The sequence below is a fragment of the Onychomys torridus genome, chromosome 23, assembly GCF_903995425.1.
Source record: "Onychomys torridus chromosome 23, mOncTor1.1, whole genome shotgun sequence".
Taxonomy (NCBI): Eukaryota; Metazoa; Chordata; class Mammalia; order Rodentia; family Cricetidae; genus Onychomys; species Onychomys torridus.
The window spans coordinates 39,743,198-39,768,948 of record NC_050465.1 but is presented as its reverse complement, the minus strand read 5'-3'; the positions used below and the strand labels follow the sequence as shown (position 1 = coordinate 39,768,948).

Here is a 25,751-nt window from a genome sequence, read left to right as displayed (position 1 = left end):
TTTTTTTTGCCATAACATCACAAGAAAGGCCTCTAATATTCTCCTCTGAAGCCTCTTGAGCTGGGCATCCTCCATAGTTTACATTACTCTCAGCACATTGTCTTCCGTGCTGAGATGCCCATTAGCCCCAGTTAAAGCATTCAACCGCTTTCTAGTCCATAGTTCCAATCTTCCGTATTCCTCCAACAAACAGCATGGTCATGCCTGTCACAGAAATACCTTGCTCCTGGTACCAATTTGCCTCACTGTTCTATGCTGTGACAAGACATCATGACCAAGACAATGCTTATAAAAGAAAGCATGTACATGTGCACTAAGTATGAAAGATGACAGATACGTTAATTGGCACATGTACATGGTATGTGTGTGTGTGATACGACACTCCCACTGATGGTAAGAGCTCTTTTTTAGTATCTTTCTCAGCATTTGTTGTATGTTTTTCTTCTTGATAACCACTTGGGATAAGATAGACTCACAGAATAGCCTTGATTTGCCTTTTCCTGATGGCCAAGGATGTTGAACACTTTTAAAAGTCTTTATTAGCCACGTGTATTTCTTCTTTTGAGAACTCTGTTCAGTTTGTTGCCCCATTTATTGATAAGCAGTTTTTAATTTTTGGTGTTTAGTTTTTCCAGTTTTCTGTGTATTCTAGATATTAGCTCCCATTCAAAGTATAGCTGCCAACGATCCTCTCCCGTTCTGCAGGCTGTCTGTTCACTCTGCTGGACAGAAACATCATAATTTCATGTAATCCCATGTGCCAGTCCTTGGGGGCTGTGTCCCTGTGCTATTGGAGTTCTGATCAGAAAGGTTTTACCAATCATGATCTTGAGATTATTTCCTTGTGTGAAATTACTTTTCTCTAGCAATTTTGGTGTTTCAGGTCTTACATTAAGGTCTCTGATCCATTTTGAGTTTCATATGGGACAAAAGATATGGGTCTAGTCATCTTAAAAACAAAAATTAGATTTCTAGATAAGAAACTATAATACTTAAAAGCAACAATGATGTCGGTTTCTTTGGCTTTCGTCTTCTCCCTTGAGGGCAATGTGTGGAGAGCCATGATAGACCCTGAATATGCAGAGAGAAATTGCTGTTTGTTTTACACCAGGAAAGGAACTGACAGTTATGGATCTGGCAGTTTGTATAAACAGTTCTCCTGCCTCCATGTCCTGAGGAAGCGGTGTTCCCATGTTACAGGCCTTCAGAACATAAGCAGATGGCACTGGGATCCATTTTCAAATGTCAGCACTGTTCTGGAGAAGACCATTAAAAGAGCTGTGTGACACTGAGTTATAGGCGGTGGTTCCTCTGCTCCAGAAGCCAAGCCACATGGAAACTTGATCACATTCCTTTCTTTTGACAAGCCTCAAGAGATGCTCCCTCTCCGCAGCCTGCATTACTGTTAGTGATGTCTGAGGACCACATGAGTTGGCATCTTCTTGAGTAGGCCATCACTATCATGACCTCAGTTGTGATCTGCTGGGTAAGGGAGGCAGAAATCAAACAGGTGGGCTGCCTTTGGGAAGTTCTTGTGATGCTGAATGGTGAAGCCTCCATGAAAGCCAGTCTGTGTTAGGTTTGACCTAGAACCTTTCTGGGATGTTAGAGAGATCACAAACACAGCTCAGATCTCTCCAGTGTTACCAGCAAACAGCCTATCTTTGTCCTAGAACCCCGAGGTCTTACGTACAAGAAAGGGTTAGAGTTTCTTCACCCCAGTGCTATACTTTACAACTTTACGTTAACTTTTAAAAGAGAAGTTAATGCAGTGGGGGTGGGGTGGCTCTGAAATTCCCAGAAGCTGAAAGGAACATCAAGAGTTTAAGGCCACCAGGCTACGCAGTGAGACTCTATTGCAGAGAGAGAGAGAGAGAGAGAGAGAGAGAGAGAGAGAGAGAGAGAGAGAACACGAACTAATTCTCATGAGACTCTGTAATGGACTAAGTTCTTTGGTACCAAATGCCATTAGCTGATGTCCCATCATCAGTGCTTCAGTTTTGAGGAAAAGGAATCATAAGAAAAACTAAGAAATGTGAACTAGTTTAACAAACCTTGTGGTAGGTATTGTGTTGCCTGAAATATTGTGTGTTCCCCGAAATAAACATATCTGGGGGCAGAGAACAGACAGCCACTAGAACAAAGCCAACAATGGTGGCTAGAAAATGGGAAGAGTAAGCCATAACAGAAGTTGGGCCATGGTGGTGCACGTCTTTAATCCCAGCACTTGGGAGGCAGAGCTAGCCAGATCTGTGAGTTCAACGCCACTTTAGAAACAGCTAAGCATGGTGACCCATGCCTTTAATCCCAGAAACCCAACCTTTAATCCCAGGGAGTGGGGGCAGAAAGAGAAAGGTATATAAGGCGTGAGGACCAGAAACTAGAGGAGTAAAGCATGTAGTTAAGCATTTGGTTGGTTAAGCGCTCAGGCTTTGGAGCAGCACAGTTCAGCTGAGATTCATGTGGATGAGGACTCAGAACTTCCAGCCTGAGGAAACAGGATCACCTGAGGAACTAGCAAGGTGAGGAAACTGTGGCTTGTTCTGCTTCTCTGATCTTCCAGCGTTCACCCCAATAACTGGCCTCGGGTTTGTTCTTATTAATAAGACCTGTTAAGATTCCTACTACAAAACCTTCTAGACTACCATGACATCTATTCAAATTTCTTTTTCCCGTACTTTTCCCTTGAGTAATCATTTGAGTTCCTTTTGTCCCAGAATTCATACCAGACACATTCAGCTTCTTGTTTGATTTTTTTTTAAAGAAAGAAAGCTAAAAGCAGGGTGAGGAGAGTGTTACAAGAAAGGAAGTGGGTACAGAGAAATTAAGCAATTTGCTTGTAGAAGAGTCCAAACTAGATAATCTTTGATTATCCAAGGAAAACGTCCTCGGCTTCAGACTGGCAGTATATAATCATATTAGTTGATTTCACATTCTCTGATGAAATCCTTTCTGACCATACTCATTATTACTTTTGCATTGGAAAAAGTGTTTCCCCAAGACTTCCTTTTGCTCTTCCTATAATTTTTTTCAAGATCACATCCAAGTCTGTGGCTTTAGTATTATGTTCCTGGTAGATGATTCACCAGGCCAGTCAGACTTGTTCCCTCAATAAAGAGCTGAGTCAATGCAGTTCATTTAGCCTCCAGGTCCATCCTCATCCAAAGACAACCGCTAGAAATAGCTACTCAAATCCTAGTGTGAGGGTTGAACTAATCTTGCTGCATGCATCTGACACATAGGTGCTCTAAGTAGGGCCTTTTTCTCCTCCAGCTCTCTACTCTCTGCTATTCTGCTCCATGACAGCTCCAGAGACAGTGCTGCATGACAGCCCAGTTGAAAATCTGGACAACCCTTCTACCTCATCACACAGCTTCTGTGAATAGTTTGCCCCCAGCCAAGAACCTCACCCATTCCTATGAACTACTTTGTATACTTTACATCCTCACTCAATACTCTATGTCTTAGGAGAAGTTTATTAAATGTCTCTTATCTTGTGTGTGTGTGTGTGTGTGTGTGTGTGTGTGTGTGTGTGTGTGTGAGAGAGAGAGAGAGAGAGAGAGAGAGAGAGAGAGAGAGAGAGGTGTGTGGTGGTGCACATAGAGAGGTAAGTGGACAAAGTTGTAAAGTTGGTTCTCTCAATCCGCCTTACAGGGGATCCAGGATCTAACTAGCTCACTAGGCTTACACAGGTGACTTTATCATTTAGCCATCTCTCTGTCCCTTAATTGGTTAATTGTCAAACATTTTTAGTAAGATATCTTAATAATGACTCGAAATGCTCAAAAATCCTAGGGCTAAAAATCCAGTCATGTCTTCAACAAAATGGGCTGTGCTATCAACTATTGGAGCTGAGTTTTAAGTATAGGGTCTTAACTTTTTAATTTTTTTAGTTTTGTATGTGTTTGAGTTTCACATAAAAAGAATTTGTATTTTAATTAACCTTAGCTAATTCTAAAGGATTACTACTTATAGTTAAGCATTTGTATGAGATTATAGATTATTATCCTCAATGCAAACCTTAAAATACTAAAACAAAGAAGCCTGACTAAAATGCTAATGGTCACTTTTAAAATAGGAATTTAAAGAAAATATTCTGTCATCTATCCTATACTTGTGAGTCTAAAGTTTCATATCTAATTTATCTTTTATCATAACCAATGAATATTATAACTATCTAGTCTTCAACTATATCAAAGACCCCAGAAGGATATAATATTACCTGAGTAAACAGAAAGTGCATTGCAAGCTACTTCCATAATTTACAAAATACAAATAGACTAGATATTATAACTCATTCTTGCTTGATAACTGTTCTATTATATGTAGTTTTACTATGTTAAAGTTAAAACCTTCCCTTTTGATTAGACAGAAAAGAGGAAGTGCTGAGGGATGTCTTTCTGTATGCTGTGAATATGTGTGGCTCTGATTGGTTGATAAATAAAGCTGCATTGGCCCATGGCAGGGCAGGATAAGGTTAGGTGGTACATTCCAACTGAAGAAGAGATGAAGAAGGGTGGAGTCAAGGAGATGCCAGCCCGCTGCTGAAGGAGCAACAAGATGCCAGCAGACCGGTAAGGCCACAGCCGTGCAGCAACATAGAGATTAATAGAAATGGACCGAGTTAAGTTATAACAGCCAGCTAGCAAGAAGCCTGACTCACAGGCCATATAATTTGCAATTTAAAAAAAATAGGAATTTAAAACTATTAAACTGTCCCTGATGTCTAGGTTACAATACATTTGATAAATTAGTCTTCATTAAAAATGAAAACTTCCTCAGAATATGGTGTCAGGAGCTGGGAAATGGTTCAGTTATCAAAGCTCTGCTGCACATGTGCAAACATGCACTGTGCTTCAGGCATGCAGTTGCAGCTGACACAGAAATCACAACAATCACTGGCAGATGTCTCTTGTTAACATAAGTGTGTTATATATATTAACCATAAACTAGCAAATGAAGTCCAGCACCATAAAGAGAGGATACTATATCATGATCAAGTGAGACTTATTTCACAAATGCAACATAGGTTTATAATTTCAAAATAAATGAGTATAACATACTCAAGGCTATCCTTGGCTATAAATTGAGCTTGAGGCCAACATCTAATATATTTTCATATATTCACATATATCAATAATTTGTGATGTGTTGGTAGACAAAGTGTTTATACCACAGATACAGTACCATTTAGAGGAGAGCATGCTCCCTCTAAATGAAGATCTCTGCATATTGAAAGAACAGGCTAATGATGGAAATATTCGCAGGAAATATTTTTGAAAAGGGCTTCCTTTCAGAACTTGTAAAAGTCTGCAACTTATGCTAGGCAGTGGTGGCACACACCTTTAATCCCAGCACTGGGGGTGGTGGTGGGGGTGGGACAGAGCCAGGCGGATCTCTGTGAGTTCCAGGCCAGCCTGGTCTACAGAGCAAGATCCAGGATAGGCACCAAGACTACACAGAGGAACCCTGCTGCTGTGGATATCGCTCTGTATAAATAAAATGCTTGTTTGGCCAGTGGTCAGGGCAGGAAGTATAGGCGGGACAAGAGAGAAGAGAATTCTGGGAAGTGGAAGGCTGGGGGAGAGACACCGCCAGCTGCCAACATGAGAAGCAACATGTAAAGACACCGGTAAGCCACAAGCCATGTGGCAAAGTATAGACTAACAGAAATGGGTTAATTTAAGATAGAAGAAGAAGTAGATAACAAGAAGCCTGCCATGGCCATACAGTTTGTAAGCAATATAAGTTTCTGTGTGTTTACTTGGTTGGTTCTGAGCATCTATGGGCCTGGCGGGTGAGAGAGATTTGTTCTGACTGTGGGCCAGGCAGGAAAACTCTAACTACACCCTGTCTCGAAAAACAAAAACAAAAACAAAAACAAAACAACAAAAAAGTTTGCAACTTATAAAGGAACATAAAATACCCTCCTTTTAAAAAAGTAGGAGTTCTATTTATTCAAACTAAAAAGCTGCACTACAAAGAATAAACAAAACTGAAATATAGTCTCCAGAATAGAAGGAAACATCTGCCAGCTATTCACCCAGTAAGGGATCCATATCCAAAATTTATAAAGAACTCAATGACAAAAATACTGAAACAAAAAATAGCAACAAATACCTCAGTTAAATGATCTGAATAGACACGTCTCAAAAGAAGACAAATGATGGGGTATATGAAAAAATGTTCACTATCACATCCTCAGGAATATCCACATCAAATCCAAAGGAGACGGCACCGTGCTCCAGTTCCAGTGGTTTCTGTTAGTCTTTCACTGTTGTAGCAAAATGCTTGAGATACTCAGAAGAGAAAGGCTTTATTCTGGCTCCATTTTAGAGATCTCATGCGTAGACTCCAGTCCGTGGCTCCTTGGGTCTGAGCTGAGGTAGAATGCCATGGCAGCAGAAGCATGTGGCAGACACTGACCATGTCACCACAGCCAGCAAGCAGAAAGGGGACCGGGACAAGGTACGGTCTCCAAGACATGCTCTAGAGACCCAGCCCCACCAAGTTCCCACCAGCTGCCCTTGATCCAGTGACTGGATTAAACAGTGCTCCAACCCCTGGCCACCTACCTTATCTCTAATTGCTTCCCTGAAGCTCCACCTCCAGATGTTGCTGCGTGGGGAACCAAGCCCACTCACTGCACATGAGGCTTCAGGGGACATTTCAGCTCTACACTGTAACAGGCTTTTTGTAAAAATGTTCAAAAATAAATGCTAGCAAGGATGTGGAGAAAGGAGCCCTGGCATGTGTTGTTTTCAAACTAGAGATAGAACAATCCCAAGGTGTCCCACCAATGAATGGGAGAAGCAAGTTTATATATATATGTGTGTGTGTGTGTACATATACATATATATGTACCCATATACACACACATATATATTTATACATACACACACATATATATACACACACCATATATATACACAAACATATATATACACACATATGTATATGTACCCCCCACATATATGTACACATATACATACACATACATGTATATACGTATATATGTACACCCCATATAATATATGTACACACACATATATGAACACATACACATTAAAGTACTAGTCACAAGAAAGAAAGAAAGTCTGTCCTTGCTGCTTCCTGCATGGAACTGAGGGTGTCCTGTAGAAACAAAACAAACCACAGAGACCAGTGCTTTCCTGGCTCCCTTATGTGCAGTGCTGGCTGCACAGAGCAGGGAGAACAGTGCTTTCAAAGTTGGGAGGGAAGGAGAGGAAAATGGGGCGGATGGGAACAAAGGCAAAGCCTGCCGGGACAGGAACAGCCCGTCACGTTCTGTGTAGCCTGGACATGATGGTTGATGACAACTGATTATATTATTCAAAGGAGATTCTGAATGTTTCCAACACAAAGGATCCTCTGGTGTCGTGGGACCTGCCTGTGTCTGCTGCCGGTTTGGATTTGGTTTCACCTGCTGCAGCCTCTTACCATGGAGGAGCCATAGGTGAAGCCAGGGTGGACTCCATGGAGAAGTCCTGGCTGGTGGCAGCGGGAGGCTGTCTCTTAGAAGAGGAACCCGCTGCCGCTGAGGTAGGTTTCCCAGGAGCAGCATATGGGGGACAGGAGTCCCCTCAGTACTCAGATTACCCAGCACTACACACATGCCTTCACAGTTCCTGAAGCCACACTACCCCAGCCTCACTTCCCCTGACAGCCTCAGCCTGTCTGGAGGAAGCACCAAGGAAGACGGAGGTTCCACTGCTCAGGACTCACAGGGCCCCATTTGTGACCGGTCCCTTCCCTCCCGCTTCCTCTCCATGGGCCATGGCTGTGGCTTGATGGGCAGGTGGACTCGAGGCCTTAAGGGAGTGGAGACCCAGAGGAGGGAAGAAAGGGAGGAGGGTGGGAGGAATCAGTCAATGAGGTGAGGATTTGCCAAGAACCCTGACCTGATCAGTGGACACTGTGGACACTGTAGCATCCCAGAGTGCTCCTACAGAAATATGGACAGTTAAACTGTGTCAATTAAAGTATCTTAAATATTGGCGGGGTGTTGGTGGCACATGTCTTTAACCCCAGCACTCAGGAGGCAGAGACAGGTGGATCTCTGTGAGTTCGAGGCCAGACTGGTCTCCAGAACAGGCTCCAGGACAGGCTCCAAAGTTACACAGAGAAACCCTGCCTCAACAACCCCCCCAAATATATATCTATGTAGTTATATCTTATGTATATTTAAGGTACATATTTTAAATATGTCAAAAATCTTAACAAATCAGAAGTTTCTTCTAGATTAAACAGATGTGGACTTTTAAAAGCAGACATCAGCAGGCACATTAGCAGAAACATAGAATGCCCTAAGGACATCTAGCTACCATATTAATGTAGTTGGGATGACATCATCTCTGTGAGCGAGATTTCTTCTGACCTTTCTCAGAGGTGGGCTGAGTACAAAGGTTGGCCCCTTGTTCTCTTTGGTTTAAACCCTCAGGATGCTGTGGATTGACTCAGCATCACTTGGGAAGGACTGCTTTGGGTTGACTGGTTCCCTCAGTTCCCTCAGGACAAAAGCTTACTGGTTCTATCACAGCACTAACAATTGGTGAGCACTACAAAGAGACCCATTTGCCCAATTACTCCCCACAATACCCAAAGAAACACTTGTCTGAACTTATCCTCATTTTTTCCTCCTCTGAAATGACTCTTTTCATCCTATAAAATATGTACTTGGAAATTTTGGGTTCTATTTTAAAATGGTATTCCCCCCACCAATACTTAAATAACTCTACTGATGGGGTTAAAATACATGGTCCCATTAAAAATTTTGACTCACAAATGAGGTCTCTATAATTTAGTAGCCTGATATGGACTCATCTCTCATCTGGTTTGTATTAAAAAAAAAAAACTGTTTAAAAAAGTATAGATTTGTCCATTCCACAGCCCAGCCCTCATCAACTGTGTGTTAAATAATAGAAAGAGCTCAGCTCCATGGTTAGTCTCCCTCCCCAGGATTCCTGCCATCTCCCCATCCCTGTGCTTGCTGTAAAACATTAACAAAATCCAAGAGACTTAAAGCAACAGAAATATCCTCCCTCCTTTCAAGAGGCGGAAGTCATCAATCTGTATCATGGAGCCCAAACAGAGGTGTGGGCAGGGCCACAGCCCGGTGGAAACTCGGGGAAATGATTTGCTCTGACGGCTCCTTTGCTCTTACAGCTTCTCTTGGCTGCCTGCATTCTATGGCTTGTGGCTGCATCACTCAAATCTTTTTTAATGTCTGTGTTCCTAGCTCCTTTCCTCGGTCTGACTGGGTTTTCCTGTCCCTGTCTCTTGTAAGGACAAATGAGCACATTGATGGCCCACCTACATAACCAAGTATGATCTTAGGTCTTAACTCAGGTCTACAGAGACCCTTTGCACAAATAAGGTAGCCTTTTGCGGTTTGAGGGCTTGATGTCTTTGGCATTTTTAGCCTATCACACCTCTCAGTACCTCAGAACCTAGAAAGGCCAGATCTTCAGAGTCTAAGGTTTAAATCTGTTCTTCCAGGTTCCCCTGAATCATCTCAGAATCCTTAATGGAATTTTCACTCATGTATTTCCTTTGAAACCTGAGGTGCATCCTCATTCAGGCCCAAACTCCTAAGGAAATGCCATTGGATTTACACTAATAACAGGCTAGGAAGTCAGTCTTAAAAACTTAATCTCTCTTTTAATCTCCTTGTAGTGGGTAGCCATTCCAGCCTTGGCCTGGAAGTTCCAACCCCCCATTGAGGATTCGGTAATGGTCATGCCTACAAGGTGGGGCTGGGAGAGGATGCTGAAGACTCAGGATTGAGAGGAGAGGTCTCTCTTGGTTCCAGGACCCTGGACACTGGAGGTAGACTGAGCAGAGTTCTCCAGAGAACACTGCCAGACTGCGCCATACCTTTCCCAGACCCTGCAACCCTTCATTTGTAAGCTACCCCACAATATAACCTCCCTTTTAACTACGTGGAGTGGCCTTAATAATTTCACCAATATCTCCTCTGAATGTGTGAAATGAAAGAAATGTGGTCTATACACATGGTTGATGAATAAATTAACAATGATACCCAGTAGATGGCTGATGGGAAGCATATGTTCAGTGTTCTCTGTCTTACATAGAAGGACGAGACTCTCCTTTTCATTTGGTGATAAACTAGAAATTAGTTTCAAAGGCCCATAGAAGAAAATGTCCCAAGCTGCTCTCCATAGCCTTCATTACAGGAAGACTGAGCAATGATTCCCAATTGCCTTTCAGGCTCCAGGAGAGTTTCGTGGCAGGATGCTCACACTGAGCCAGCAGCTTCCATATGCTGGAAAGTCACACAAAGGACTGCTTCACCCCTACAAGAAGCGGGAGCAAGCTGTGCCAAGAATGGCTATCCTGGGCAACTCAATGTCACTTAACTTGGACTTTGCAGGCCCATGTTATGATTAAGTGACTGATATTTTATTCCCCTACTGTGTTATGGCAGACAATCGTCTTTGCAGCTGAGAGCACAATGGCTTTTGTACTGAATGTATTTTTCCATTATGAGCTGGCCATGAGCCTACGGGACAATAGGTGCAAGGTTGTGACTTAAAAGTGATTTGGTTATGTAGTGAATGGAGGCAGTCCTGAGCAAGTATGTAAGGAGTGGATGAAATTCTGAGTGGATGTGTGTTCTTGACATAAGCTTAGCCATGCCGAGGACACCAATGTGTCAAACCCACAGAAGTGACAAAACCTTCCTCAGGTGAAGATCAGAGGGTTGGCAAAACTTTCCTCCGGTTCAGTGAATGTTGACAGTGTATGTAGTAACTACCAGCCACACTTTTCCCCTGGGATGGAAATGGCTGTAGCCTGACTCTGGATCCTTCCAGAGAATTATAGGGATTAGTTAAACCCACCTCCTTGTTAGGCTGTATACCATAAGCCCACCTCCTCACTCAGATGTACCATCATATGCCTTCTCAGTTCAGGCATTCAAAATAAGCACACTGAGGTTTGGGCTGCAGTCAGTGCCCTCCAGCAGAGCAAGTGCAGCCCACCTGATCCCAGCCTTTCTGGAAGTGTGCCTTTGTGCCTGCCTTTCCCTTCCTTCAATTTCCTCTTTGCCCCACTCGGGGTTCGAGATCCAAGCCATGCTGGGCACAGTGTGTTTCAGCGTGACGTGACACAGGTGGACTTGTGATGGTCATGATTGTCAGTTTGTCAGGATTGAGAGCCACTGTGGGAATAAAATTCCTGGCACATCTGTGTGAAAATGTCTAGACTGGGCTAGTGGAAGTTGGAAGAGCCACCCTAAATGCAGGTGGCATCGTTCTGTGGGCTAATGTCCCAGACTGAATAAAAAAGAAAACTTGAGCTGAGCACACCCTTCATCTCTCCCTGCTTCTGATTGGATGCAGTGTGACTGGCTGCCTCAAAGGCCTACGCCATGATGGGTTGTCCTACACCATGATGGCTTGTCCTACACCATGATGGGTTGTCCTACACCATGATGGCTTGTCCTACACCATGATGGCTTGTCCTACACCATGATGGGTTTTCCTACACCATGATGGGTTGTCCTACACCGTGATGGGTTGTTCTAAACCATGATTGGTTGTCCTACACCATGATGGGTTGTCCTACACCATGATGGCTTGCCCTACACCATGATGGGTTGTTCTACACAATGATTGGTTGTTCTACACCATGATTGGTTGTCCTACACCATGATTGGTTGTTTTACACCATGATGGGTTGTCCTACACCATGATGGCTTGCCCTACGCCATGAAGGCTTGTCCTACACCATGATGGCTTGTCCTCCAGCATGAAGGCTTGTCCTACACCATGATGGCTTGTCCTATACCATGATGGCTTGCCCTACACCATGATGGGTTGCCCTACACCGTGATGGCTTGTCCTACAGCTTGATGGCTTGTCCTACAGCTTGATGGCTTGTCCTACACCATGATGGCTTATTCTATACCAATAATGGGTTGTCCTACACCATGATGGTTTGTACCCTAGAACTGTGAGCCAGAACCAACTCTTCTTTCCTGAAGTTGATTAATCCGATATTTTGCCCACATAACACATACCATGACTAATAGGTACGGTCTCCTTCATTTAGCTCAGATTCTGCAGCATCTGGGTCTCTGATTTCCAGGACTGGTCCATGGAGATGAAAAACAATTGTAACAGACTTTATGCAAAGGAAGCTCTTTCTTTTCTTTAGTATGCAAATTTCAAATAGTACGGACCCAGCCTGCTTCTGCAACATGACTGAGTCCTCTCTCCTCTAACAATCTTTGAACAAAACTAATGGCAGGAAACAACAGAGCAGGTGCTTCTCAGGTGCACATGAAATTCTGAAGGCCAGCGCCATTTGGTCACAAATACTCAGAATTGTTACCACTAAAAGGGACAAATGCATGAGAATGACCCCTATAGGCTCATATGTTTGAATGTTTGGTCACTCTTTGGAAAGGATCAGGATATATGGCCTTATTTTGAAAACTTTGAGGTTTAAAAGCCCACCACAGGCCCAGTCTCATTTGCTTGCTCTCTCTGCCTGCAACTCTCTCTCCCTTTCTTTCTCTCTCTCTCTCTCTCCCTCTATCCCCCTGTTATGATTACTACATAAGACCATAACCAACTTTTTATGTGGGTGCTGGGGACCTGAACTCAGATCTTTATGCTTGTACAGAAGGTGCTTCACCCACTGAGCCATCTCCTAGCTTTGGTATGGGTTTTCTTAGCCATCTTTGACTCTATATGCTTCTACACCAGTGAGACAATCCAATTTCAGAGGTTGGTTTGTGAGTCACCCTCAGCTCCCATGGGTGGTGTGAATGAGAATTCCCCCATACTCTCATATGTTAGAATACTTGCTCCAGCTGGTGGAACTGTTTGGGGAGGATTAGGTGTGGCCTTGTTGGAGGGGGTGTGTCACTAGGAGTGGACTTTGAGATTTACAACGCCCATGGCATTTCCAGTGTCTCTCTGCCTCATGCTTATGTCTCAAGATCTGAGTTCTCAGCTTTGCTCCAGTACCTGGCTGCTGCCATGCTCCCACTACAGTGGACACGGACTCACCCTCTGAAACTGTTAGCCCCAATAAACTCTTACAGAGCTTTATCACAGCATTAGAAAAGTAGCTAAGACATTCCCCCTGGGCCTCTCAGGATCAGGGAGCTTCTATGATCCTGGATGGAAGAGCCAAACATCTCCTTCCCACGCACCTCAGTTACTGTTGCCCCTTTGTGTTCTGTGCATTGTAAGCATTTTATTTCTCTTTTCCTTTATTCTTTCTGTTCCACCTACAGTAAAATCTCCCTGCTAGCACATTTGAACCAGCTGTCTCCAAACAAGACTGCTGATTAACCTTGAACAAACTTCCTCCTATTTTCAAAGTCCTCATCATCACCAAGGAAGCACAGAGAATGTTTTCCCTGACTCAGACCAAAGGGAAATTCAACTCTGTGTCCCTGTTCATGACCATTAAACCACTGCCTTCACCTTTTCCACTCCTAATAGAGACAAGGTGAGACTGAAAACATTATGTAATTGAGCTGTGTGTGTGTGTGTGTGTGTGTGTGTGTGTGTGTCAGCTAGTACATGTTTGCCTAGCATGGCCCAGGCCTTAGGTTCCATCTCCAGTGCTACACACACTGAGCAGAGCAGCATATGCCAATGATCTCAGCACTTGGCAGATAGAGGCAGGAGGATCAGAAGTTCAAGGTTACCCTCAATGAGACAGAGTGTTCAAGGCTACCCAGCCTCAAAAAAATTATGTGTGTATGTATTTTTATATCACATACACACACATCTGAGATAAAATACAAACACAACTTTAAAAGAGTTTAGTCTGACTCAACAGTTTGAGGGTAAACTCAGTTTTGGTGAGGAAGCTGTTTACATTGCAGCCATGGTCAGGAAGCAGGTTTTGACGAATGCTGGTTCCCAATTTGCTTTCTCCTCTTTCTTCAGGTTGGAATGCAGTCCATGCACTGGTATTGCCCACAGTTCTGGTGAGTCATCCTACCTCAGTCTAACCTACATAATTCCACACAGACATCTTCAGAGGCTTATCTCTTCAGTGTAGAACTGAGAATGGATACCAGCAGCTACCGTGCCTAACACAGTCTAAAGACTCCTGTCTGCCTTTGTTAATCTTCTTTATTTAGCATTCTTTTCCTCATTCCCACCCTGTTATGTTTGAATTCATCAAATGATTAATCGTGCGATTCAAGCCAACACAGTTATTTGGCTTCTTTTATGTGTGTAGACCTGTGTTGAATGCTCTATTTTATGTGTGTAGACCTGTGTTGAATGCTCTATTTTATGTGTTTTGACCTGTGTTGAATGCTCTATTTTATGTGTGTAGACCTGTGTTGAATGCTCTATTTTATGTGTGTAGACCTGTGTTGAATACTCTTTTATGTGTGTAGACCTGTGTTGAATACTCTATTTTTCTCCCAATTTCTACTTAAGAAATGTCATCAAAGCACCTCATTCACATGCATCCAGGTAGAAAAGTGCCTTTTGCCTATGGTGTCCCAAAGGCTACTTTTACAAATTCTCTTTTTAATGAAAAGGACAGATGGAATCATTTAGACCAGAAGCAAATGATTGAAAGACTGAACTCTCTCTCTCTCTCTCTCTCTCTCTCTCTCTCTCTCTCTATCTATCTATCTCAACTAATTAATCATAAAATATCCAGTAGTCAGTATTGATATATTCAGAAAAAAAGTGTCATCATCAAGGGACATCTCTGCTCTTTAAACAGAGACCCAAGCAACAAACAGCTGTAGCTCCAGCTCCTTTGAAGGCTGAAGCAGAGCTATCACAGAGCCTGAGCCATCAGCAAGACCCTGTGTCAAAATAAGAACTAAAACTTAAGAGGGCCGAGGCGTAAGAGGCAGAGCACATGTTTGTGTGGGGCCCTGTGCTTGGTTTCCAGCGCTGCAGAGCCAGTGTGGTCATTATTGTTACCTTGGCTGAAGAGAGACCCAATCTCAAAGAAGCCAGGGCTGGGCTGTTGTAGGCCCAGTGATGGATTGCTAATCCTGCATGCACCAGGCTCTGGGTTTGAATCCTAGCACCACTTCACTAACTAGTTAAATAAGAGAAAACTTTAAGGAACAAAGGATAACATTTAAACGTGTTTCTATTAATAGATAATTTCTTTTAGCAACTAGGAAAACTCTGTGTTAATGAGTTACACTATCATATCTCCATTTTTACTCGGAGGAACTATAAATATTTCTTCAATAGGAAGATCTTGGAACATTACATGATGAATCAAATCATCTTTCAGCTGAGCTTAGAGTGATTTTTATTAAATAGGGCTGGGGGCCAAACAGAAATAGTTGAATTTCATACCATACACATGGACTCAAATAAGAGATTACTAGACCATCAGCTGGGGGAATCTACCCATTTATTCAGTCACTCTTTCCTATTTCAAAAGCCCCGTGTGTGTGCATTGGGCTGAGTTCTGTTAGCACTAGCTATTAACAGAAGCCATTACATTACAGGAAAGGTATATTTTGAAGGATTTAACACTTAATCTTAATCTTTCTTGACTATGGAACAGAAACAGTAAAACAAAAACTATTGTTCCCATTAAAAAATAAATTACATTTTATTGGTATAGTTTTTTCTAGGAAGCAACTTACTACTATCATTTTAATATGATAAAATTTAATATAAAAATCTTATTAAAATAGTATTTCTTTACTGTTTGCAGGGGAGATTCTTTATACAATTTTAGGGAATGTTTTTTTTTTAATTGTTCTTGCCTTTTCTTAATGATCCAGAAATTTAACAGGGTTATAAGATATTTAATAAATTTATTCAGATCTTGAAACAGTCAAGAAATGGAAACTATCCCTTTGTAAAGCCTAGGAATGTTAGTCGCTGATGTTTTTATGGTTTAGATTGCTTTATGACTCTCTCTGAATAAAAAGTAGAAAATTTTCAAAAATGCACGTTGTCCACAGAATTTCTGAGCAGTCTGGGACTTCAAGGTAATTCGTTTTTTTGAGTTCAAAGTCCTGGAGTTCAAAGAGGAGGACAACACGAAGACATTTCAGGATATTCATTGTCTCCAGAACCACTGGCGTTTCAACACTCTCTATTAAAAATCTCATATTAAAAATAAGCATGATCATCTCAGCACTTGAGAGGCAAGAGGATTTCAAGTTCAGCCTGGGTTACACAAGGTCTGAGCAAACAGAGACTCCCCTGGACTCCACCCATACTTGCTGCCTCTCTTCTCCCTGAGAGCTGGCCTCCTGCTGCATTCCCGCCCCCCCCCCCCCCCCCCCCCCCCCGTCTTTCACCTCACCTATCCTCCCCCCTTCACCTCACCTACCAGCGCAGCTCTGACGTCCCCAGCTCTGACGTCCCTAGACCCTTTCCAGTGCTCGCTTTCACCAGCACGTCCCTTTTGAAACCCTCTGCTCTTGCCTCCTTGCTCCCTGACTTCCCCCACCCGCAAGGTCTGTATGAGGTTATCATGTTACACAGTCTCGAATTCAAGTCCTAGGTCTCCCAAGCTTCTCATTTTCTGACCTTTACTGTGGTAGTCTGATCAATTTCTATATCAACCGCCACTTACATTTCCTTTTCTGACCGAGCATTCCTCTGGGCTTCAGATCTGCATATCCATTCACACTGGCCATTGCTGCTGGATCTCAAGATCTCCTCAAACTTAACTTGGAATTGTGGCCATCACTCCTTCATGCCAGTTATTGATGTCTGGGGAATGGCACTGTAATCACACAGCTGCACAACCCACAGATGTGGGCATTGGTTTTGAAACCCCCTTTCCACTAACCCTGTTCCCTCAGGACACTGCCCCCTCTCCAATGCCGCTCAGATCCACCCATCTCTGAGTCTGCCCTAACCGCCTTTTTCTGCTTGCACGGTAGCCGTCTCACATTCCTGACTTCACACATTCCTTTTCCCGCCGCAGCAGCCAGAATCTTTTTTTTCCCTATATTAATGCCAGTTTGATTAAGCCGTTTGGCTGTTTAAAACTCTGCAATCACTTCTTGGCATTTCTTGCAGTAGCGATCTTATGCTTCAGCGGCCTCTCCTACCCCATCTCCCTCCCCAGGAGCCCGCTCCATCTCTCATCTGGTCTGCTAAGTTATTTTCGGCTGCATAAGGTGCTCTCTTCCCCTCAGCCCCAGCTGCCCAGCTTGCCTGAAAGCTGCTTTCTCTGCCTTCCTGAGGTTGCCTAGGTAACTCCTAATCAATTGACTAGATGTAAGGTCACTTTTTCACACAAGCCTTCTCTGGCCCTTGAGAATGAATCACATCCCCAGTTCTACACTTTCTCCCGATGGAAATTGTCATCCTCTGCTGGGTATGGCAGTATGAACCTGCAATTCCAGGACTCCAGAGGCTGAAGCTGAAGGATCCGCAGTTCAAGGATAGACTAACATTGTCTCAAAATCACCAAGGGTTGGGGATAAAGCTCAGTGGTAGGGTGTTTGCCCACTACGTGCAGGGTCCTGGATTCAACCAACAGCATCTCAAAAGGTCGCCACTATCTAAACAGCATAATGGTGGGAAAATGTTGGTCTTCTGTTCAGATTGGTCACTGAGGGCAGGGACTTTACCATTGGCCCTCAAAGCTCAGTGCAGAGGCTCATACATGGCGAAGACTCGGAAATATGAACCAGGTGTACGCATTGTAGTTTCTGCACCCATGGGCAGAAAGATTGCCTGTTTGAGACTAGCCTAGGCTACATAGTGGGATCCTGTCTCAAAAAAGAAAGAAAAAAAAAGAGAGAAAGGAAATGAAAGAAAAAAGAGAGACATCTGCTGATTGAACAAAAAATGAACAAATGAATGTCACAAATTTGTTCATAGTCAAGGCAGCAAGTTGAAACAACAACCAATTTTTTGTTTGTTTGAGACAGGGTCTCATATATTCAAGGCTGTCTCAAATTCAAAATGTAGTCTAGGCTGTCCTGAATTGGCTGATCATCCTATCTCTAGCTTCCAAGTACTGAGATTACAGGCATGCACCACCTTGACAACCACAGCCAATTATTGTAATTTATAGTTCGGATCACTAGACTTCTGAACAATGAGCTTGTCCTCAATTTCATTCTGAGTCATTGGAACCACAGAAAATTCATAAGCCGTCGAGTCCAATTTCTCGGCCGTACCATTTCCTTTAGAGGACACTTATTTAGCAAGGGGGATGCTGGAGGAATAGTCATTTTTCATTTTTCTGTGAAGTATATGCTCTCTGGTTGCTTCATCTTGTATGGGCTATTATAGCAAACCATGCCACTATTTCTAAGAAGAAGAAACCATGTGTAGGTCAAAAAGAGCAATTTTGTCTTTTGCGATAGAGTTCCTTGTAAAAAAAAAAATGCTGTTAATTTGAAAACTGATACCTCTCAAAGCTCATCTTATTAGATGAGATAATCATCATCATGTTCCCAGCCTAACCTTGAGAAGAGAGAGGGCCACTTTGCTGTGTGCGAGTGGCCCATGTGTTTTATAAAATTCATGTGATATGAGTTCCCCGCGAAGATGCTGGAGAGCTGCTGCTCAAGGGTCTTTGTGCCATGGATGAAAACGGATTCATTATTTTTAAACTGCCTCTGCTCACGTCAGAGGCTCCCTCTCGCAGCCCGTCCACTGGTTATAAGAACCCGGGAACTGCTGGTCAATTGTAGGCAGGGCCAGGCGAAGCCAAACTCCTCCTGGTAAGCTTTACTGCCTCTGGGTTCCCGCTTCTATGTCGTGGGATGGAAAAGACTCTCTGCTTATGCTGCTGTGGGTGTCTGTCCGTCTGCCATGTGTATGTTGGGGACATTTCTCAGTTTAGGGTACTTCAAGTATTCTTTTTTGTTGGTATTTTAAATTCTCCTTCTCCTTCTCCTTCTCCTCTTCCTCCTCCTCCTCATTTTCTCTTCTCCTCTCTCTGTATCTGTCCTTCTCTCTCTGTTTTTGTAGTACCAGGGTTTGAACCCAGGACTTTGTGAATGTTAAACAATCACTCTACCATAGAGGTATATCCCCCGCCAAAGTACTTTCTATTTCTTTACCATTTCGTTTCTGCTTAAAAGAAAATATGCTGCCTTAAGACACAAGATTTTTAGACTTAAGATTTAAAAAATCTTTTAAGTGTATGTATGTATATATATATATATATGTGTGTATGTATGTATATATATGTATGTATATATATATGTATGTATATATATACATATATATATATATATATTTAAATGGCATACCTAGACTTTCAAGGTACAGTCAAGTTGCTTTGCTCATCACAGTATAGTTCTTCCATCATTGTGAAGTGTTTTAAGCTAGTCTACTAAATTTCAACCTAAAAAAAACTGATTATAAAATGTAGGTAAACCATAATGCTATTTCTTCTCCTTCATCTGCCTGGGTCCCTGTTTCTTTCTCTTCTCTCTGAGTGTCTTGGTGACCATAATTCCCCTTTTATACAGCACCATGTCAAAAGTATCCCTCCTGCTGCTGTGGGCTGCCCTGCTACTGACCAGCTGTGTACATGGAGCCATGCTGAGAAATAAAGACACATGGAAGCCACTGAGCAACCCCAGGAATAGAGAACTGGTAAGAACACACCTGGGGGGCACTGGCTCAGCGATGCAGCTGGCACCCCTCAAGAATTACATGGAGGCGGCCAAGAGTTGAGAAGATTCTCATCAGGACAGGACTCTATTTTGCTCTCCTAGTAGCTGGCATGCTAATATTTCTCTAGCTAATTTACATTTATTTCTATATGGAGATCAAGCTGATATTAGAAATGAGTTTATACATACACAGCATGTCGAATTTGTAAGTGATCTTCTATGTACGCCGACATTACAGCATTGATTTCTAATACACATACAATAGGAAAAGAGTATTAGGACTTAGCTTGGTGTTAGAAAGTTTGTCTAGCATGCACAAGGACTGGGGTTTGGGTCCCAGAACAGCAGAAAAAGGGTGAGAGGGAGAGGAGGAGATGGAGAGAGGAGGAAAGGGAAAGCAGGAGAGAATCCCTTTTTTGTAAGGCCTATATTGAATTGATGATAAAATGGATTATCCCACAACAGTGTTTGCAAAACTTATTTGCAGAGACTGGAAGTGGACCCTGCGTGGTTGTCAGTTTCCAGCATACAGATATCTAGAAAACAGAATTCAAGAGATCAGTAAAATACACTTTTAAAAGTATACCCAGATCACATGACCATTTCAAATGTGGTTTTTCTAAAGAAAGTGACGTGAGCTACAACCATGTAGGCTTCGCACTCTGCACAGCTTCTAGCTGTGAATTTGCTAGAGGCTGTCTGGAAACAGAGACAATGGTCCAGGACAGTAACTGGAGTCCCCTCAGGCAGTGAGGAAATGAAGCTGACTGCTTGGTGGAATTTGGTTTCATCTCTGACCTTGCTGGTCGGAGATGGTTCACTATGAATCTCTGCCTGAAGTGTGACTTAATACTTTATACCTTCCCTGGGTTGCCACCAAGAATGCTGACTTGCCCTCTGAGAACTGAAATGTCAGAAAGTGGGCAGGTTTAGAAAGAAACAGGAGAAGCTTAAAACCATTCTAGATGATCAGATTCCTCTCTTCTCTGGTTAGCGTTTAAGTCAATTCAGGGAGAAGGCAGGGAAGCAAACATGGGGCTTGGGGCATTTGGATGTTTCTTTTGTAAGTCATTGAGCGTTTTGTTTCTTTAGTTTTTCAGAAGCCTCCAGGCCTATTTTAAAGGCAGAGGACTTGATCTTGGGAACCTTCCGAATACCTTCTTCATGAATGAGGATCCCAGCCCTCTCTCTTTCCAGGCGGAACATATTGCTTCTGCATTTGCAGACTATGAAGAGCAGAAAAACTCCCTCCCTAAGTCCTACAAAGGCTGAAAGCCACAGAGCCCAGGTAATGCTGCCCCTTTGGTCCCAGGGTCTGTCGAAGCACACAGCCATGCCGGAGAGATTTTGAAAAGATTTCTTAGAATTCAGTCCTCAGTTTTGATTATACTCATCACTATTAAATATTTAGATTTGGCTCAGGCATAGTCTGGTTTTTAAAATAAATGATAGTGATGATGTTGAACCACAGCTTTCTAGAGAGAAGTACATTAAAATCATAGAATTGTCACTCTTAGGAGGATTTTTAAATTAATGAAACAGCACTTAGTCTTACTTAGGCATTTTTTTCAGACCTGGTCATAAAGGTAAGTTATATGGAAAATTATATTAATTATTTGCAATAAATGGGAAGGTTAGAAGAGTAGTTCTTTTGGGGGAAAAGTGTGCATATCTTTGATCCTGGACTTCCTCACCTAGAAAAACAAATTACAATATTAGCGAAGTTGGTATTTTTCTTATAGGAAAACATTTAAAATGTATTTATAGTTAAGATTTGAATTTCATTTTTTGCATTCTTATCAAACAAATAGGTATGGTTTTAGAAGCAGCAGGTATGCTATATTCAAAACATTATTATTCTAGCTTGTTTAGCTGGCCAGTAAAGGCAATGGGATCATAATTAAAATCTTTCCCCATTTTTCCAAAAGTGCATGGATTTCTTGTGAGTTAGCAACCACTGTTCTTTACTGCATCTGTGAAAGGCTTTCTCTTAAAAGTAACAGGAAATTATTGTTATTCTAAAAAGATAGGATTTAGCTTGTGGAATATGCATTTGAATGCCGCCCTAAAGTGAGAAAATAACGTAGGGCAAACGGAGAGGTGGAGAGCCTTCCCTTGAATGTGTTTTTCCTGCAGAGGCTCTAGGGTCTAAGACAGAGAACAGTTACTCCTGTTGTAATGCCTGCTCAGTGTGAAGCCTCTTCTTCACTACTCATCCCTAGCTCTTAGGAAACCTCAGGGACAAGACAAAAATTCCTGTACGTGGAGGAGGAAGTACCTAGGGACAGGAGACTACGCACACCGGAAGTACTCTCAGCTTCCGGTGCGGGGTATCTCTGAATTATGAGCTATCATCCAGCTACTTCTGGGATTGATTTGGGGTCTTTATGTTACCCAATGCTCCTTATTGTCTTGCACTGCGACTCTCTCTTGCTTTTTCAGGTGTCATCATGTTAAAGCTGGAGAAAAGCTTTTCAGTAGAAAATTCAACCATGGCTGACGTCTCGTGTGCGTTTTCCCTTCTTTATTAGTCAATTTATAGTAATATTATCCCACATTTCTGGATTTTGCATGTAAACAGTTGGACTTTTGCAGTATATGATACTGACATGCATATTTCAGGAGGAGTATTTTCCCCTTTATGACCATAATTATTGAGTGGGAGATTGCATGTATTTGAAGGATTTACCAAAGTACAGCAGGTGAAATAAAATGATGATTTTCCAAATTCAATCTTTTCTTGAAGCATGATTTAAAATCGTCTCTTATATTTATTACCTATTATTAAGCAAAATTTTATTTAAAGAAGATGTGTTTACTTTCTACTACAGAGTATTATACATAATGGGGATTCAGACCTATCTATACAGTTTATCCTATATAATAGGGATTCAGATTTAGGATTTGTCTATATTTTTCCATTAAAAAAGACGACGAGTCCCACTTTCAGCTTGTGCCATTGAAAGACCTCATCACCTACTGAATGAGGGTGATGAATGTCCACTGGAGTTGAAGCAGAAGACAAACAAGATTCTAATTGCCACAGGGTTGCTGGGAGATGCTTTCATGCTTCCTTCAAAGCTAAAAACTGTCCCATGTCAAATATCCCATCTCTACCCTAGCCTCCCTTTAGATACAAGTCACTCAATAAGGAACAGCAGCAAAGGTGGAGTCCCCACTCCTCCAGCCCAGCCACTCTCCATGTCAGCTCATCCTGAGCCATCTGATTCCATATTTTCACTTGATATAGCTACCTTTCCTGTGTTTTTATGAATGCTGGCAATGTTTTCTGTGTGGTCCCAGCAAGGAACATTGTCCCAGAATTCACACAGCACTATTCCGGTATCCTTAGTCTGTGTATTTCAAAATGTTTTACTGAAGCTTTTTGAGGACTGTTGATGCTGAATATGAAGAATAAAACATTTGTGCAAGAACAAGTTCTGTGTCTGGCTTAGTACAGTCTATTGCAGTTAATGATTGAAGTACTTGTCTCTGGAGGGTTGTGAGATGTTTGTGAACAGAAACCATCATGTGACTCTGTTGTTCTCCAGTGTCTGTTGTGTAGCAGGTGTTCAGTGACTACTTGTTAAATTCAAGTGTGTCTTCCGTCCTTCATACAGTACTGAATGTAAAGTAGATGACGCTTTAGTTAGCAAGATTATTCCCCATCATTTAAAAATATAAGCAATTACTAATGAGCTATTCCTCATCAAAGTAATAGCAGCTCATTCAGGTAGATGGCTGGGTGAGGGGTTCCTCACTTCTATGTGTTAATATTCTGATCCGCCCCTTGAAACCCCACCCCTTGGCACTGCCCCTCATCCTGAGGTAAAAGCCTCATTCTAAGGAAAAACTCCTCCCATCCCCCCTCCCTCCCATCTTTCCTCCCATGGGGATCTCTCTCTCTCTCTCCTATCTTTCTCTTTATCTCTCTATTATAATAAACTTTCCACGTAGATGCAGCATCTGGGGTGTGAATTACTAGCCACCGCTGCCACCATGCCCACATGGTGTGCATTTACCCAGCCTGCTGCTGCACCTGCATGCTTGGGATACCCTCCCTGCTTCGCCTTAGGGCATTTCTATATAGGTTCATGGCAACCTTTGCATCCAGACTTTGCTCCTCTTCAATGAGGAATCCATTTCTAGGATATGGCCCATTATCCTCTCTTCTGGATCTAGTGTGGTCAAGAGATTCTGAGAGTGTTGAGATTTTTATCCTACTTGCAAAATATTATCTTTCTTCATTTTCCTCAATCCCGGCAGGCAATGGGGCTCCTGAACAGAGACAACTGACCCAATGACTCAGGTGTGGCAGGGAGCAAGACTCAGTCTCGCACTGGGTTCTTAGTTCTGATTTATTGAAGGAGGCATGTGAACATGGGTCCAGGGGTATACTGGAAATAGGTGTGTTCCCACCAAAGCTGGAGAGTTCAAAATGTAGGAAACTCCTTATTATGAGCTTGCTAGGGAGAAAAGGTCCAATTTTCACCTCTGAGGGAAATAGTTGATTACAAAAGATATCTAGGCCAGGTGTGGTGGCACACACCTTTAAACCCTACACTCAGGAGGCAGAGGCAGGTGAATCTCTTTGAGTTCAAGGCCAGCCTGGTCTATGTCTACTCAGTGAGTTCCAGGACAGTCAAGGCCACACACACACACACACACACACACACACACACACACACACACAGAGAGAGAGAGAGAGAGAGAGAGAGAGGAGAAACATTTTAAACTCCTATGAGCTCCTGTGATTTGCATCTTATCTTGTATTATAGCTATTTCTTTGTCCTGTTCTAGAGGCACTACCCATGAGAACATTAGCTTATGTGCCATTATAAACCTGACTAACCTAAAAACTTACTCAAAACAGACTTGTGAATCAAGTTGAATGAAACTAAAAGAAACTAAAAGAGCCTTTAGAATTTTGGGCAAAGGACTTGAACTCAGCCTACTCCTGACTTCAGAAATAGGCGACAGGGAGCCTATCTCTGACCATCATTATAATTATCCAGGGGAAGGTGATATGTAGCTTGGTGACAGAATCACAGGGCCAGTAAGAGCAAGATTGTCAGAAGACAGCAAAGTGTCTCAGTTAGGAGTCACTGTTTCTCATGGAGAAGGATCCTCAATGTCCTACACAGGCATGAAAATACACAGGAGCAGATGTTGTGTGTTAATGTAATCCCTGGAAACTGCTATGGTGATTACTCCCCTGAAGTCTTCAAGCAGTTGGGGAACTGTGTCCAAGAAGTTGGGACTGTCAACAGGACAAACTCAAAGCGGGAAAGACCATGAAAGAGAAGAAGGGTGGTTACCTCTCAAGGAAACACTCAAGACATAAATGCTTAGGTTGGCTCCTGTTACTGTTGACTGACTGGAATATGAGGATGACAGGTCAATAGATACATACACAAATTAAAGAGAAAGGGGATGTGGACAGAGGTGGGAGGAGCCATGTTCTGCTAAGAACCATCTTCAGGACATGGAAGTTTTCTAGAGGTCAGAACATAACAGGATGTCTTCAGATTGAACTTGTTTTTCATTTTCTACTTCCTTGTAGTGATTTGTCCATTGATGAGTCAGAGACAACCACATCACCTGGAGATGGAGCCCAGTTGTTACCAGCAGTAATGAAACTACCAAGAAGAAACAATTGCGTCTTTCAGACTGATTTTTGAGACTCAAAATGGAAAGTCTAAAGGAAGTAGAACATTGAATTTATGTCATGACAATTGAATTAAAGAGTACAGAGGGGTGACTATTTTTTCTCTTGTTAGGGAAAGACACAGAAAGAGTTGTGATGCTCCTGAGGAGACCATTTTTCCATGGGCCTCTCGTTCTTCTGCAAAAGCCTGTGCATTTTTCTCCTGTACTTCATCTTTGTAGAGCTAACATTATGAAAGTAGACGTCTCATTCTGGGACAGGGAGAATACATTTTCATTTTTGAGATAGGCTCTCTCTCTCTCTCTCTCTCTCTCTCTCTCTCTCTCTTTCTCTCTGTGTGTGTGTGTGTGTGTGTCTGTCTCTCTCTCTGTCTCTCTCTCTCTTTCTCTCTCTCTCTCTCTGTCTCTCTGTCTCTCCTCTCTCTCTCTCTCTGTCTGTCTGTCTGTCTCTCTCTCTCTCTCTCTCTCTCTCTCTCTC

At 42.5% G+C, this 25,751-nt stretch overlaps 1 protein-coding gene across 2 annotated transcripts; it reads left to right on the top strand.

The window, feature by feature from the left end:
- Positions 1 to 13,335: 13,335 nt before the first annotated feature.
- Positions 13,336 to 22,265, top strand: C23H2orf66 (chromosome 23 C2orf66 homolog). 2 transcript variants are annotated; one of them, XM_036173796.1, is made up of 5 exons: positions 13,336 to 13,509; positions 13,956 to 13,996; positions 19,460 to 19,586; positions 20,699 to 20,894; positions 22,049 to 22,265. In XM_036173796.1, the coding sequence occupies exons 2-4, from the start codon at positions 13,962 to 13,964 to the stop codon at positions 20,876 to 20,878; spliced, it is 342 nt and encodes a 113-aa protein (XP_036029689.1). In that variant the 5' UTR covers positions 13,336 to 13,509; positions 13,956 to 13,961; the 3' UTR covers positions 20,879 to 20,894; positions 22,049 to 22,265. The 2 variants fall into 2 exon arrangements, with proteins under 2 accessions (XP_036029689.1, XP_036029690.1); XM_036173797.1 differs by lacking the exon at positions 13,336 to 13,509 and having other exon boundaries at positions 13,823 to 13,996.
- The last annotated feature ends 3,486 nt before the right edge of the window (positions 22,266 to 25,751 follow it).

Bases quoted from the DNA above. Each gene is read 5' to 3' on its own strand.
- C23H2orf66 (XM_036173796.1), top strand. From the start codon at position 13,962: ATGCAGTCCATGCACTGGTATTGCCCACAGTTCTG. The intron at 13,997-19,459 runs GTGAGTCATCCT...CCTTTTATACAG, and splicing joins TGGTATTGCCCACAGTTCTG to CACCATGTCAAAAGTATCCC. The intron at 19,587-20,698 runs GTAAGAACACAC...TTGTTTCTTTAG, and splicing joins ACCCCAGGAATAGAGAACTG to TTTTTCAGAAGCCTCCAGGC.